We start from the raw sequence: 14,422 nt of genomic DNA on the forward strand, positions 1-14,422 counted from the left end.
CAGGCATGGATGGAGATTTCAGTAGCAGCTGGGCTGAGGTCGGGTGGAGTTGGGCAATATTACACAGGTGGAAGTAGGCATTAAAGTTCCAGAATCATTCGATATTAAACAGTGAAGTTTTTCAACAATAAATTTTTGGTATGGATTTTCTTGAATAGCAGTGTTACCTCCTTCCAGCTTGTCAAATTTTGCAATGAAAATTGACAAGTTATATTGGTCTTCTCCACTGGGACTTGGTTGAAGTTGTGCTATAGCGGAACAAAACTCCAACTGTGTGTTTACTGTGATATTTGGGATTTCTTTTAAAAAGTTTTCCATCTGGCACTTGGCCTGCTGCTTACCCTCAGCTTCCTGCTACTGGCAGTCTCTTTTCCTAAAGTTAATACAGATGCAGCATCCCGAATCCGGAACCCTTGGGACCGAGGCTGTTCCGGTTTTGCGTTTTGCCGGACTTTGGAACGTCTTTCTGACGTCACGAATCCGTAAACACCCGAGCCCAGATTCAGGTATTTCCGGATTTTGGGCGGGGCCCCGCCACTGAGAAAGTATTCGGGTGGGGCCCTGCCGCCGAAGAGGAGCTGGTTCAGGCGGGGTCCCACCACCGAAGAGGAGTTAGTCGTGTGGGGCCCCACCGTGGAGGAGATGTTTGGGCGGGTCGGCGAAGTAGTGTTCGGGCAGGGCCCCGCCGCCGAAGCGGAGCTGGTCGGGCGGGGCCCCACCGCGGAGGAGCTGGTCGGGCAGACTCGTTGCGAAGGAGGTGTTCGGGCGGGCTGGCGAGGAGGCCACGAGGTGAGGCTCGGGTCGAGCAGTGGCGAGGCGAGGGGCGGTGAGGCAAGGCCCGAGGTCAGGCAGCGGCGGGACCTCGGTCGGCGGGTCCGGGTTCCGGAACATTTTACAGATTCCGGACAACCCTGCCACCAATTGGTCCGGATTCTGGAACTACGGATTTTGGATGCTGCATCTGTATGGCACAATGGGGCTGAAGGGATATTTTAAAGTGGGGGGGGGGGGGGGAGAACTTTCTGCAAACAATAACACATGTCTGGTGTGGGAAAATTAATTATTTATTGCCTATGGGAGGTTTTTATGTTTGCATTGAGTAAGATGACCTCACTTTCAGGAACTGAGAATCAGGGGGTGCATTTTTAAAAATTAGAAATCTAAAATGTGCTTTGCAAAGTAACTATTGGGTCAGTAACCAAGAATGCAATCTAGATTAAAATAGCAGGTTGCTGTCAGAACACTCATGACCTGCCTTCATTTTCTCCCTTGACTGCAAGCTCGTGCTCCATTTTGCATTGCAATCTCTAATAGCTCCTGATCCATCTGTCACTATATATAACATACTCCGAGTAGCCTCTATTTTTCAACATGTTGGCTGTGTTGTCCTTACCTAACTTTGGCATTTGGTGCCAAAAAATGATGTATTATCAGTAGCTCGAGCTGACATTTTCACGGTTAAACTGCTGTTCCAATGTTGTTGAAAAATGAGACTCTGGTGTTATCAGTCTACTTGCAGGGATTATTTTGTTCAGGGATGCATACATGATGCACTGAGATTCCTAGTGCAATTAAAGATTTTCATTGTTTTCTGGAGAGATTTTGGGAGCTCCACCAGTTTCCAATATATTCCGAAGCATTTTTCTTTTTAGGTAGAGTTTGAACGGATCAGGGGCAGCCAATAACTTTCAGTAGCTGTTTATAGTTTCTCTCATCCACAGTCCTCTCGATTTCCACTCTGGTTCATAAAAGGATAAACATGTCCAGTGTGTTGTTGCAACACAAGTTAAGCATTTCCTTTATAGTTATTGTCCAGGTTAGTGAAACATTGCTTTGTCTATCCTATCAAACTTATAGGGAGCTACATCATCTGTTTCTGCCACTTGCTACAGTGAGAAACCTCTAGTCTAGACTCTTCAATGAATTAGCAAATTAGACTTGCATAGCTATCTTTTTTTAAAAGGATATTGCTCTGGCACAGGCTTGGTATGTTTAGGCTGATAAATTAAGCTGTACTCTGTGTATACTTGTTTGCCTTTCTCCTGGTTCTTCGCTTGGGTCATTTCACAGAACTTCGGGAACATCTTGGCAACCCCAGTCTCCTTAAATTTCACGAATTTTCAGTTCTGATGAAGGATTATATCCAAACCTGCCTTTTCTCCTTACAGATGTTGACTGACTTGTACATTTCTAGCATTTTCTGTTTTTGTTCCAGATTTTCAGCAATTATGATTTTTTTCCTGAAGTATAATGCATTATTTAGTTATCTCCCAACACACACCTGCCATTAAAACAACCATTCTCTAAATAAACTTTCTAAAAGTCCTTCAACCTTACATAAGCACAAAATGTTTCTTAAAACTCCTGCTTGAGTATTGTTGAACATAAGAACATAAGAAATAAGAGCGGGAGTAGGCCCTGTGGCCCATCGAGCCTGTTCCACCATTCAATAAGATCATGGCTGATCATCAACCTCAACTCCACTTTCCTATCCGATCTCCATATCCCTTGATTCCCCTGGACTCCAAAAATCTTTCTATCTCAGCCTTGAATATATTCAGAGACTCGGCATCTACAACCCTCTGGGGCAGAGAATGCCAAAGATTCCCAATCCTCTGAGTGCAGAAATTCCTCCTTATCTCTGTCTTAAATGGCCTATCCCTTATCCTGAGACTATGCCCCCTAGTTCTAGACACTCCAGCCAGGAGAAACAACCTCTCAGCATCTACCCTGTCAATCCCCTTCAGAATCTTGTATGTTTCAATGAGATCCTCTCTTCTTCTTCTAAACTCCAGAGAGTATAGGCCCATTCTACACAATCTCTCATCATAAGACAGCCCTTTCATCCTAGGAATCAATCTAGTAAACCTCTGTTGTACTGCCTCCAAGGCAAGTATATCCTTCCTTAGATAAGGAGACCAAAACTGTGCACAGTACTCCTGTACAATTGTAGCAAGATTTCCTTACTCTTATACTCCTAACGCCCTTGCAATAAAAGACAATCTGCCATTTCCCTTCCATATTGCTTGCTGTGCCTGCATGCTAGCTTTCTGTGTTTCTTGCACAAGGACACCCAAATCTCCCTGAACACCAACACTTAAAAGTTTCTCACCATTTAAAAAATATTCTGTTTTTCTATTCTTTCTACCAAAGTGAATAACCTCACATTTCCCTACATTATACTCCATCTGCCACCTTACTGCCCATTCTCTTAGTCTATCTATATCCCTTTGCAAAGACTTTGTTTTCCTCACAGCTTACTGTCCCACCTAGCTTTGTATCATTAGCAAACTTGGATACATTACACTCGGTCCCTTCATCTAGGTCAGTAATCTAGATTGCAAATAGCTGAGGCCCCAGCACCAATCCTTGTGGCAGCCCACAAGTTACAGCCTGCTAACCTGAAAAAGACCAATTTATCCCTACTCTGTTTTCTGTCTGTTAACCAATTCTATCTCCATGCTAATACATTACCTCCAATCCCTTGAGCTCTTAACTTGTGTAATAACCTTTTATGTGGCACCTTATCGAATGCCTTTTGGAAATCCAAATATACTACATCCACTGGTTCCCCTTTATCTACCCTGCTAATTACATCCTCAAAAACTCAATACATTTGTCAAACACGATTTCCCTTTCATAAAAGCATGTTGGGATCAAGTTTCGGACTGAGTTGCTCCTAGTTTTTTGGAGCAACTAGTTTAGAATGGGGTATCTTAGGAATTGCAATTCTTGACATTTAGTTTGTTCCAGTTCTAATCAGTTTCATTTTGGAACAGATTTTCTTTTCAAAGAAAAGAATGCAGGCATGTATTGCACGTTGAGAGATGGCGCACACATCTCCAGTGTCTGGCCCCTGTTTACGCCTGTTTTGAAAGTTTAGGCAGTGAAAACTTACTGCAAACTAACTTAGAATGGATTAAGTGTAGATTTTTGTACGCTCAGAAAAACCTTGCCTACACTTTAGAAATCAGGCATAGGTTACAAATCAGGCATAGGGAACGAGAGGCGGTGGGGGGGGGAGTAATTAAATTCTACAAGCATTCAACAGTCTTACTTATACAAATAAAAAGCCATCTTGAATAAAAAATTATAAACAAAGCAAATACAAAATATTGAATATTCCTACCTGTGTGAAGCAGCAGCAGCCTTCGAGTTGCGGTGCTTTAGGCAGGCCTTCCTTCCATGTAGAAGACAGGGGCAGCGTCAGTGGCTCGACGGCAGCCGAAGACACAGCAAGCAGCCTTCGAGCTGCGAGGGAGGCTGAGGCCATTCGGCCAGGGGACAGGGTAGGTGTGCAAAGCACCAGGAGGGAGAGGCAGCCAGATAGCAGTTTGAAACTTAAATTTGTAATTGCAGAATGGGTGCTGCATTGTCAACACCACGGATTATGCAATGGTTCGCCAGCAATTCACTGCATAGGAGAGAATTGATTAGAGCTCACCGCACCAGGAATGTCATAGCCCGAAGGTTGATGGGCAGGAGACTTTACCCATGTCGGCAATATCAAGCCAGGCGCTCGTACCTGGACATGAATGAGGCTGATTGTGTCAAAAGACTGCGTTTCCACAGAGAAGTTGTCGTTGAGATCTGTGATATGCTGAGAGCAGATTTGCAACCCAGAAGCAGAATGCCAACTGCCTTGTCTGTTGAAGTGAAGGTAACAGCTGCACTTGCCTTCGATGCCTCGGGATCGTTTCAGGCTATAACTGGAGATGTGTGCGCCATCTCTCAACGTGCAATACATGCCTGCATTTACCAGGTCACGGCTGCACTGTATGCGCGGAGGAATGACTTCATCAATTTCCCAATGACCGCACAAGCGACCCATGAGAGGGCTGTGGGCTTCTTCAGGATTGCTGGCTTCCCAAAGGTACAGGGCTGCATTGATTGTACCCACATAGCCATCATGAGGCAGCAGGAGCTGGTAGTGGAACCAGAAGACCCACATGAGGGGAGAGTGCCAGATGATAGTAATTTGGAAGAGTAGGATGAGGATGATGACGAAAGTCAAAAAAGCATGCAAGTGTCTGATGCCGGAGCACGAGGTCAGAGGAGGGCAGTCCATCGTGCTCCTTTAACGATTGCTCGAGCCCTGCGCCAGCAGCTCATCCGTGAACGCTTCAATTACTGATGCCTGAGGGCTCTGTGACAACTGTTCCGCGTGGACATGTTTGTTTTTTGGAGTCGTTCCTTATGTTGTGTCGTGTTAATGGAACATGATTCAGTTTTAATGAAAAAATATTTTATTGAAAAGTTCACATTGGTGTAATAAAATATTTGCATCAAACTTTACTTTTTAATATGACTCTTTAAGATCACTTTACAACTTATAAGTGATCTTAGGGTTTTTAAGTTACAAAACTTACAAAACAATTTCAATTTGAAAAAGTTACTACAGTTACATCAAGAACAAGAACAAAAGCAGCAAAGAAAGGCTGCAACCATTTCTCACTTGCACTCCCTCGGACATTTCCTCCCGCATTTCCCGTGACATTACTGCTATTTCTTCCGTCGGTACCGTTACCTCTTCACCCACTGCACTGACGCTGCCCGCGAGTGATCGGGTGAGGTCATTGCTCTCCACACCCAATGTCACAACCTGAGCCACATCTGTTGCACGCTGCATCTTAGGAGAGCGTGTTTCCAATCTCCTCCTCTGCCTGGGTCTGCCTCGCGGCACCACTCCAGTGGGAGGTGCAGGCGGGGACGGTGGGACACTGGGTGTTCCAAATGGCACCACTCCAGTAGGAGCTGTGGGCTGGGATGGTGGGGCCCTGAGTCTTGCATGTGGCACCATTCCAGTGGGAGCTGCAGGCTGAGATGGTGGGGCAGTGGCTGTAAACTGCTGCATTACACCAGCAGCACCACTGGGACCCGCAATGTCGGAATCTGTGAAACCATGGAAGGTGGAACCAGAACTTATACAAGGGTTTGAAACACTGATGTCCGTTGATGTGGGCTCATAAATATTAAGTTCTAAGGTCTCCCCTGAAGATATTTCAGTCCACGCCTGCAGCCACCCTTCGTCTGGATCATCCGCATCTTGTTCTTCTTCTTCTTCTCGATCTTCAGGATCTTCAGGATTGGCATCATCTTCTGCAAAATATAACAGAACAGTCAAATGTTTAGCAGCACAGGAGGGGACAGGATGAGTGACATGAGTACTCTCATACATAGCAGGCCAGGCAACAGGTTGATTTGAAGGGCCACGATGCATTTTCAGGACTTGGCCTCTCCCTCGCGTGTGGGCCCAGCTTGTACTGTACTGATTGCTTTTCTCCATGTACGACTCATCAAAGCAGTGACCTTCGGTTCCAAGGGTGTCAGTGGATGCAGATTTGGCACGCCTCCTCCTGTTGGAGTTCTTTCCCTTTTGTTGCCCAATTTCTTCTGCAAAGATTAAAATATAACTTTTTACAGAGTGCGTCTTTCTGCAGGGTGGGACATATACAGATCATCACATTTACAATTAAGATTCCATTGAAAAATGAAAATATTACTTACACTAACTACTTGACCAAGGTCGTGCCATTTCTTTTTACACTGGCTTCCAGATCTTCTGGTATGCACTACTGCGCAGTAATCTTCTACAATTTGGTTCCAGCGTTTCTTCACTTCTTTGGGTGGCACTTTTGTGTGACCTCTTGCTGGTATCCAGCTCCTGCCATCTCTGCTCAATGACGTTAACTAATGTCTCCATTTCCTCATGCAAGAAATTCTTTGTTCTTGGTGGACGTTGTTCCATTGCTGTATTGAATTGACACTGATTTTTCAAAATACACAGTCCCTATTTTGCATGCACCTATACAACACTTGTTCTGGAAGTTTAGCAGCAACAAACAGTACTCATTGATTTCCGTAGGTGATTTCTTCCAGAGTGCTGCTAAAGGCACTCCTTCAGGCACAAAAAATCACGCTCAAACCTTTCCACAGCTCCACAAAAGCAAACACCACTGTTCTTCTTCTACCTTTAAAAAGAGCCGAGTGCCAATGTTTGTGTCCCATTGCGCATGCGTGCATGCTCCAGCGCGCATGCACAAGGCTGCCGGCACTAAATGTGATGCTGTGAGCTAGCCTCGCCCCCCTGCTGGCAGTTCTTCAGCGCGACGCCTTGGCCCCGCCCCCCAGCAGCTCCTGCTGTGCTGTGCCGGCCTGGAACGGGCCCGAAAAATATCGCAGAATACGGAGGTAGGTAATAGGCGCACTTTTTGTTCTATGAAATAGGCGTGCCTCGGAGGTGCGTCGTTCTAAGGGAAAGCCGAAACTTGAGCCCTTTAAGTTACTCCAAAAAAATCTAGTTGCACCAAAAAAAAATAGAGCAAGTCTTGGGGAAACTTGGGCCCATAGTTTTAGAAAGAATTAACAACTTAAAAATAGAGCAGCAGGGCCGGATGATATCCACCTGAGGGTCCTCCGGGAGATGGGACTTATGCTGTGCGAGCCCCTGGCCTGTATTTTTAATAGCTCACTGCAGTCTGGAATGGTTCCGACAGATTGGAAGGAGGCTGATGTAGCCCCCATTTTTAAAAAAGGTGACAAGGCAGACTCATGTAACTTTAGGCCCATCAGTTTAACATCAGTAATAGGCAAGGTGCTTGAAAGAATCATAATGCAATCAGGATGCAATATATGAATACTTGGATAGGGAGGGACATATTGGGGGCACCCAGCATAGCTTCATAAAAAAGAGATCATGTCTCTCAAATCTAATTGTATTTTTTGAAAAAGTTACAAAGTTGGTGGATGAGGGAAGCCCAGTAGACACTGTCTACTTAGATTTCAAAAAAGCTTTTGACAAGGTTCTGCATAAGTTTGGAACCTCTGGTATCAGTGGAAATATTTGAGCTGGATTCAGAATGGCTGGCAGGGCACAGGCAAAGAATAGTTATAGATAGATTTGGATCTGTTTGGAGACCGGTCACCAGCGGTGTCTTGCAGGGATCAGTGTTGGGACCGTTGCTTTTTGCTATTTTTATTAATGATTTGGATTCAGGGATGGTGGCACAATTTGCAAATTTGCAGATGATACTAAGATCTGTGCAAGTGTTAGAAATGTAGAAGAGGATCATCTGATTAAGGCAGATCTTAATGTGTTGGGAGATTGGGCACAAGACTGGAAAATGATGTATAACTTGGATAAGTGCAGTGTTAGGCATGTGGGTAGGGCAAATGCTCAACATTCATACATCCTCCAGGGAAAGGCATTAAAGATGGTGGAGATAGAAATATAGAAACATAGAAAATAGGTGCAGGAGTAGGCCATTCGGACCTTCGAGCCTGCACCACCATTCAATAAGACCATGGCTGATCATTCCCTCAGTGCCCTTTTCCTGCTTTCTCTCCATACCTCTTGATCCCCTTAGCCGTAAGGGCCATATCTAACTCGCTCTTGAATATATCCAATGAACTGGCATCAATAACTCTCTGCGGCAGGGAATTCCACAGGTTAACAACTCTGAGTGAAGAAGTTTCTCCTCATCTCAGTCCTAAATGGCCTACCCCTTATCCTAAGACTGTGTCCCCTGGTTCTGGACTTTCCCAACATCGGGAACATTCTACCCGTATCTAACCTGTCCAGTCCCGTCAGAATCTTATGTTTCTGAGATCCCCTCTCATCCTTCTAAACTCCAATGTATAAAGGCCCAGTTGATCCAGTCTCTCCTCATATGTCAGTCCAGCCAAGGCCCTGTACAACTGCAGTAAGACCTCCCTGCTTCTATACTCAAATCCCCTAGCTATGAAGGCCAACATAACATATGCCTTCTTCACCGCCTGCTGTACCTGTATGCCAACTTTCAATAAAGATACATGATCAATGCCATGCCGCAAAGCTAGAGCAAATCGTGTGTTGGGGTACAGGTGCAGCGTCCAAAATCCGGAGATGCGGACTCCGGGACGATCCGTGGCAGGGTCGTCCGGAACCGGTAAAATGTTCCGGAATCCGAACTGGACGACCCTGTCGACCTCGGGGCCTCGCCGCTGCCCGACCTCGGGCCTCGCCTCGCCGCCCTTACCTCGGGCCTTCCTCGCCAGCCCGCCTGAACACCGCCTCGGCAGGGCCACCCAGCCCACCCGACGACAACCTCCTTGGCGGGGCCCCGCCCGACGACGATTTCCTTGGCAGGACCCCGCCCGACGACGACCTCCTCGGCGGGAATTCTCCCTCCACGGTTTTGAGGTTCCGAAATCTGGATATGACCGAACTTGGGCTCGGGTGTTTCCGGATTCGTGACTTCAGAAAACAAATCGAAAATCTGGAAAAACCCGGAACGGCTTCAGTCCCGAAGGTTCTGGATTTTCGATGCCAACCTGTATATCCATAGGACAATTGAGTATAAGACAAGGCGTACTGTTTTGTTCTTGTACAAGACCTTCGTCAGGCCGCACTTGTGTCCAGTTTTGGTCTCATCACATGGGTGATACTGAGGCTCTGGAAAGGGTGCAGAGGAGGGTCACTAGACTAATTCCAAGTCTAAAGCATCTTAGCTATCAAGATAGGCTAAGAGAGTTAGGACTCTATATCTTGCAGCGTAGACTTTGGGGGGGATATGATTGAGGTTTATAAGATAATGAAGGGAATAGACAGATTTCCAGCTGACACTTTATTTCAATTAACTAGGTTAGGCAGAACCAGGGGGCACAAATTTAAGTTGTATAAAGCTGAATCCAGGTTAGATGTCAGGAGGTGGTTCTTTTCCCAGAGAATAGCAGACCTCTGGGACAAGCTGCCGTTTCATGTGGTAGATGCAGACTCACTGAATTCCTTCAAGAAAAAGCTGGATTTGTTTCTGGCTGCGGCAGATATCACCTCTTACAGAAGGTAAGTACTGCAGGGAATTTAATTGCCACAGTGATCTCCTGGACTAGTTTCGATCGCCTAGATGGGTCGGAGAGAACTTTCCCAGATTTTCTTCCCCAAATTGGCTCGGGTTTTTAAATCTTTTTTTGCCTCTCCTAGGAGATCACATGATTTTGGGTGGGGTGGAGTGTATATGTTGTGATGCACAAGGTATTGTAATTGTGTGGGACAGGCTTGATGGACCAGATGGTCTTTACCTGGCCATCATTGTCCATCCGTTATTGTTGGTATGTACAGTGTTGAGAACTGGGTGTCATTACTTTCCGACATGGAAAACTTTGCAGTAAATCTTTAAGATAAAGCAGACCTTACTTTTTGGAATGACTGCTTCAGATTATTTTGCTCATTGAAGTCACTGCAATCCTTTGCTACTGATGTGTCAAGAAATTACCGGAAAAATTGCATTAAATGACTTTTGAGGAGGATTGAATCCAATCACAGCAGGTATAATTGTCTGAATGCTTCAACTGCTGGGAATCTAATTTACTGTTGCTGTTTTATATGCAAATTATGCTTCTGTTTGGTGCATGGTCTACATTTTCCCTGTTGAGCAGTAATGAGGTGCCCAATCTGCAAAAATGGAAATTTGCAGACATCTGTGTGAAAATCCAAATGAACTGAGGTGTAATTATATTTGACAGTACTATGTTCCTCTTCCCACTCCTTCTCAACACACTTGCCAGTTCTATTTTTGTGAAATTCTTACCAGGCCATGCTCCTGAAATACCAATGACACAGAAATACAACAGAATTGGTTTAACGTGAGTCATTTTAGAAAAATCCATGTTTTCGTTTTCATAAACACTGATTGATTGCCTGCCACTCTTTCTATACAAGGTCAGTGTTGTGGTGCCTTTGTATTGGGATGAATCAGTATTAGTTGTATAAATTTATATTGCTCCACGAAAAGCTGTTGAGTTTTGTACCCTGTGTTCTTCAGCAGTGTGAAGCAATGCACAAGATCGTAAGCATGTTCAGAAAGCATAGAAACAGTGCAAAATGTTTTTGGGATACAGATTGGCTGCTTTTGATTTCTGTGATCAAAGTGGGTGAACACATGGTTTCAACCTTAAAGATTTTAATACAGAAGTAGGCCCTCGGGTGGAGCTATCTATTGGAATTGCCCTGGCCTTTCTCCATATACTTCTACATTTTGTATTATTGAAGTTAAACACAGAAAATAGGTGCAGGAGTGGACCATTCGGCCTTTCGAGTTATGAAAGGCTCAAATGTGGGGCATTTTTCACCGGAATAGAGAAAGTTAAGGGGGAATCTAATAGTTTTTCAAAATGTTGAATCGGTAAATAGTGGAAGGTTGATTCTACTAATTGGGGAAACTGCATCTGGCATTGGAGCCAATCCAATGACTAGCTGGATTTGGGAATCCTTTTATTTCATAAATGAAAAGTAATTTTTGATATAAGCTCAGGAGCAATGTGTATGTTAGTTCTTTATAACCTCGTTTCTTAAAATATGGTTCAATACGCACTGAAAACTTAAAGAAATTCCGGTTTGGGTTTGACTTTATTCCCCACGTCTCTCTGGACAATGTACCACCAGCAGCTGTGTAATGCACTCAAAGCTCCAACAGTGCTGCATAAAACGAGCTTCCAGAGGTGTAAAAGGGCAGACCAGAGCAGTTTTCCTTCTCATTGCAGCTAAGATCAGGAATATAATGCAGGAGGAATTGAAATGGTGTCCCTTCTCTCTGTTTTAACATGTGTTGAAGCTCCAAAATGCTATTGCATCTGCACACACTCATAAAAGTTAATCAGTTGCTCAGTGATTTTTTTTCCCTCTCCAAACTGCAAATATTGACTCATTTCCAGGGACCTCCTGTCTTAATTTCCAAAAGATATCAGCTACCTGAAGGAAGAACAGTATTTTATTGCAGAAAATATTTATTACAGTTTATATACAACAATAGAAATAACATTGTAGTAAATCCAATGATCTCACAGATCCCTAATGGTTTCTCTGGGGTCTGGAAACGCCAGTTGCAAAACCTGATTTTAGAGGAATACAGCATATAAAATTATTATTTTTTGGAATATTAAGTGCATCTCAATGAAGCAAAAATTTCCACTGCTATCAAATGGCTTTAAAAATGACCCACATTATTCATTGTTAATATAAAAACTAGGAGTTTGTAATATTCTGTTTATTTAAAGATAGAAATTAGCTAACATAAACTGCATAGTGTTGATGTGGGAGTTTGTGAAATTACTAATTGATTTTTTTTACCCAGGAAGAAATACATTTGCAGATACTACTGATATGTTTGATTCACAAAGGGTAGTGCTTTGAAGGTCTCAATTATGTACTTACAGCTGAAGGCATAATATTTGAAGAAATGGCTTCAAGTGATATGATTCCAGAAAGTTTGAAGCATCAACAACTAAAGAACAGGAAGCTTCCCAATAGGTCCTTTGACCATGACACCGAAGCAGATGGCGGTTTTCTTTTTGAAGCAGATGAAGCTTGGAAGGAATATCACCGCGCTCTCTATCAATTCTATGAAGCCAAAGAACTCTGTGATGTCACGTTGAAGGTGAGAGGAATACCTGTTCCTCTGTGTTTGGGCATTTATCTTACACCCTGGGTTCTCGCATCAAAATACTCACTTCTGATGACATCCAATGGAAAGTAAATTAGGATATGAAAATTGATCTTAATATGAGGTTTGTCCTCATTAGAAGACTTGATTTTAAACAATTATTTGGAGCAAAAGATTAACTTATTTTGTTTTTGTGGGCTGACTATCACAGAGATTTACAATAAGAACACACATCGATGAGTGTAGAAAATGCTGAGCAGTAGGGTGCTCCAATGTCTTAATGCACTGGTGCGACTCCCAACATATCAGAATTCATGCTCCTCAGAAGCAAGATTTGTAGCAGTTGCACCGCAATATTGTGTTTTAATCCTTGTAGTGTACTAGTGGCAGAATTTTATGCACTGCTTTTACTGTTTACAGAACTCTTCTCGGCCGTGACATCCCCTGTTTACAAAAGTGTTGGCAACTATGCTATCACTTGCTCAGTCAGGATTGTTGGAGCTTGTATTGGCACAGGGAAATTTCTGACTTGCACATTGGACTCTTGAAAATTGCAAGGATTAATTTTCTGACACATCTGCCCTTAATACATTTGCCTGAGTCTATTTTATTGTTTTGCCGATAAAGCCCAACAGAGTTATATTCCTGGTTGTGGGTCATTGGGTCTTGTTACTCTGAGCTTAGCCAGGGAAAAGCTCTTGTAAGACTCAAATTGTGGCTTTCAAAAGGGAATTGAATAATTACCTGAAGGAAAAAAAATTGCAGGGCTACGGGGAAAGGACGGGGAGTGGAACTAGCTGATGTGCTCTTGCAGAGAGCTGGTGTGGGCTCAACAGGCTGAATGGTCTCCTTCTGTGCTGTGACCATTCTATGATTCTGTATAGAGAAAGCTCTGATCCTTGGTCTGTACATTTTTTATGTTTTGAGAGCATGGACAGCAACATCCACATTCTCATCATAGAATTAAAATGACTCTGCAGTCAGTTTTATAAATTGACCAGGCTGTCCAACATGTGATCTGAGTTATACTACACCTGATGCAAAGCCAGAGGTGTGAAACTTGTCTTTACTTGGTTAAAATGTGCTTGGGAGTCAGAATACTAGTTATGCTCCTGATTTTATATTACTGCTTCTTTGCAGAAACCCACTAGAAACTTGCAGCACAGAAGGAGGCCATTTGGCCCATCATGCCTGTGCTGGCTCTTTGAAAGAGTAGTCGTGCTTAGTCCCACATCCCAGCTTTTTTCTATAACCATGTAAGTTCCTTGTTCAACTCTCTTTTATAAAAAAAAAAAAATTATTTATGGAATCAACTTCCACCACCTTTTCAGCGTTCAGATCTCGATAACTGAGTGAAGAAATTACTCATCATCTCCCCTCTCGATCTTGTGCCAATTATTTTGGATACTAGAAGTATAAAGGCAGTCTAAATATCCTTTTAACCACCTTTATTTGAATAATGCAGACAATTATCCCAATCACAGATAACAACAAATTTCTACTAGGCTTGGTGTATTTTTTCATGTCCTTGATAGGCTAGTAGGTGGTTGATCTAGTCCCTGTTAGAAATATATTGGGAAATTTTTTAGTGCGGTGCATTAGATTTGTTGGTCACCAACATAAATAACTATTAATGTGGTTAACTGGTTAATGTTCAGGAGATAATGGTGCTTAAAGATCTCTCTTTTTATTGGAATAAGTGTTAATAAACAACCATTTTATTTATTATCTTTCAGATCAAATTTTTGTTTAAAATAAAATAGAATAGTTGATCTTTAAACACTTTGGTCAATGTCAACAAACTAAGTTTGTTTTGAAAATTGTGAGCTTTGATGAAAAGCATTGAACTATGCATAATTACAACAGTATTTTCTTTGTCATAAGCTGGCTCAGGGGAAGTACTGAAATTAGTACATTGCTAAAAATTAAAAATTTGAAGGGTGGTAAAGTTGTACAATCACATAACAGATTCAATGAGTTTTGAGGTGCCAAAATTCTCCCCA

General features: G+C 43.2%; 1 protein-coding gene across 3 annotated transcripts in view; it reads left to right on the plus strand.

The window, feature by feature from the left end:
- The window catches only part of klhl8 (kelch-like family member 8), a 58,476-nt gene that overhangs the window by 4,455 nt on the left and 39,599 nt on the right, over window positions 1-14,422 (plus strand). For all 3 annotated transcript variants that reach the window (XM_070871046.1, XM_070871047.1, XM_070871048.1), the window contains exon 2: window positions 12,193-12,413. In XM_070871046.1, coding sequence (XP_070727147.1) covers window positions 12,216-12,413 — 198 coding nt within the window. In that variant the 5' untranslated portion in view covers window positions 12,193-12,215. The remainder of the gene's footprint in view (window positions 1-12,192; window positions 12,414-14,422) is intronic.

The sequence above is a fragment of the Pristiophorus japonicus genome, chromosome 2, assembly GCF_044704955.1.
Source record: "Pristiophorus japonicus isolate sPriJap1 chromosome 2, sPriJap1.hap1, whole genome shotgun sequence".
Classification (NCBI taxonomy): Eukaryota; Metazoa; Chordata; class Chondrichthyes; family Pristiophoridae; genus Pristiophorus; species Pristiophorus japonicus.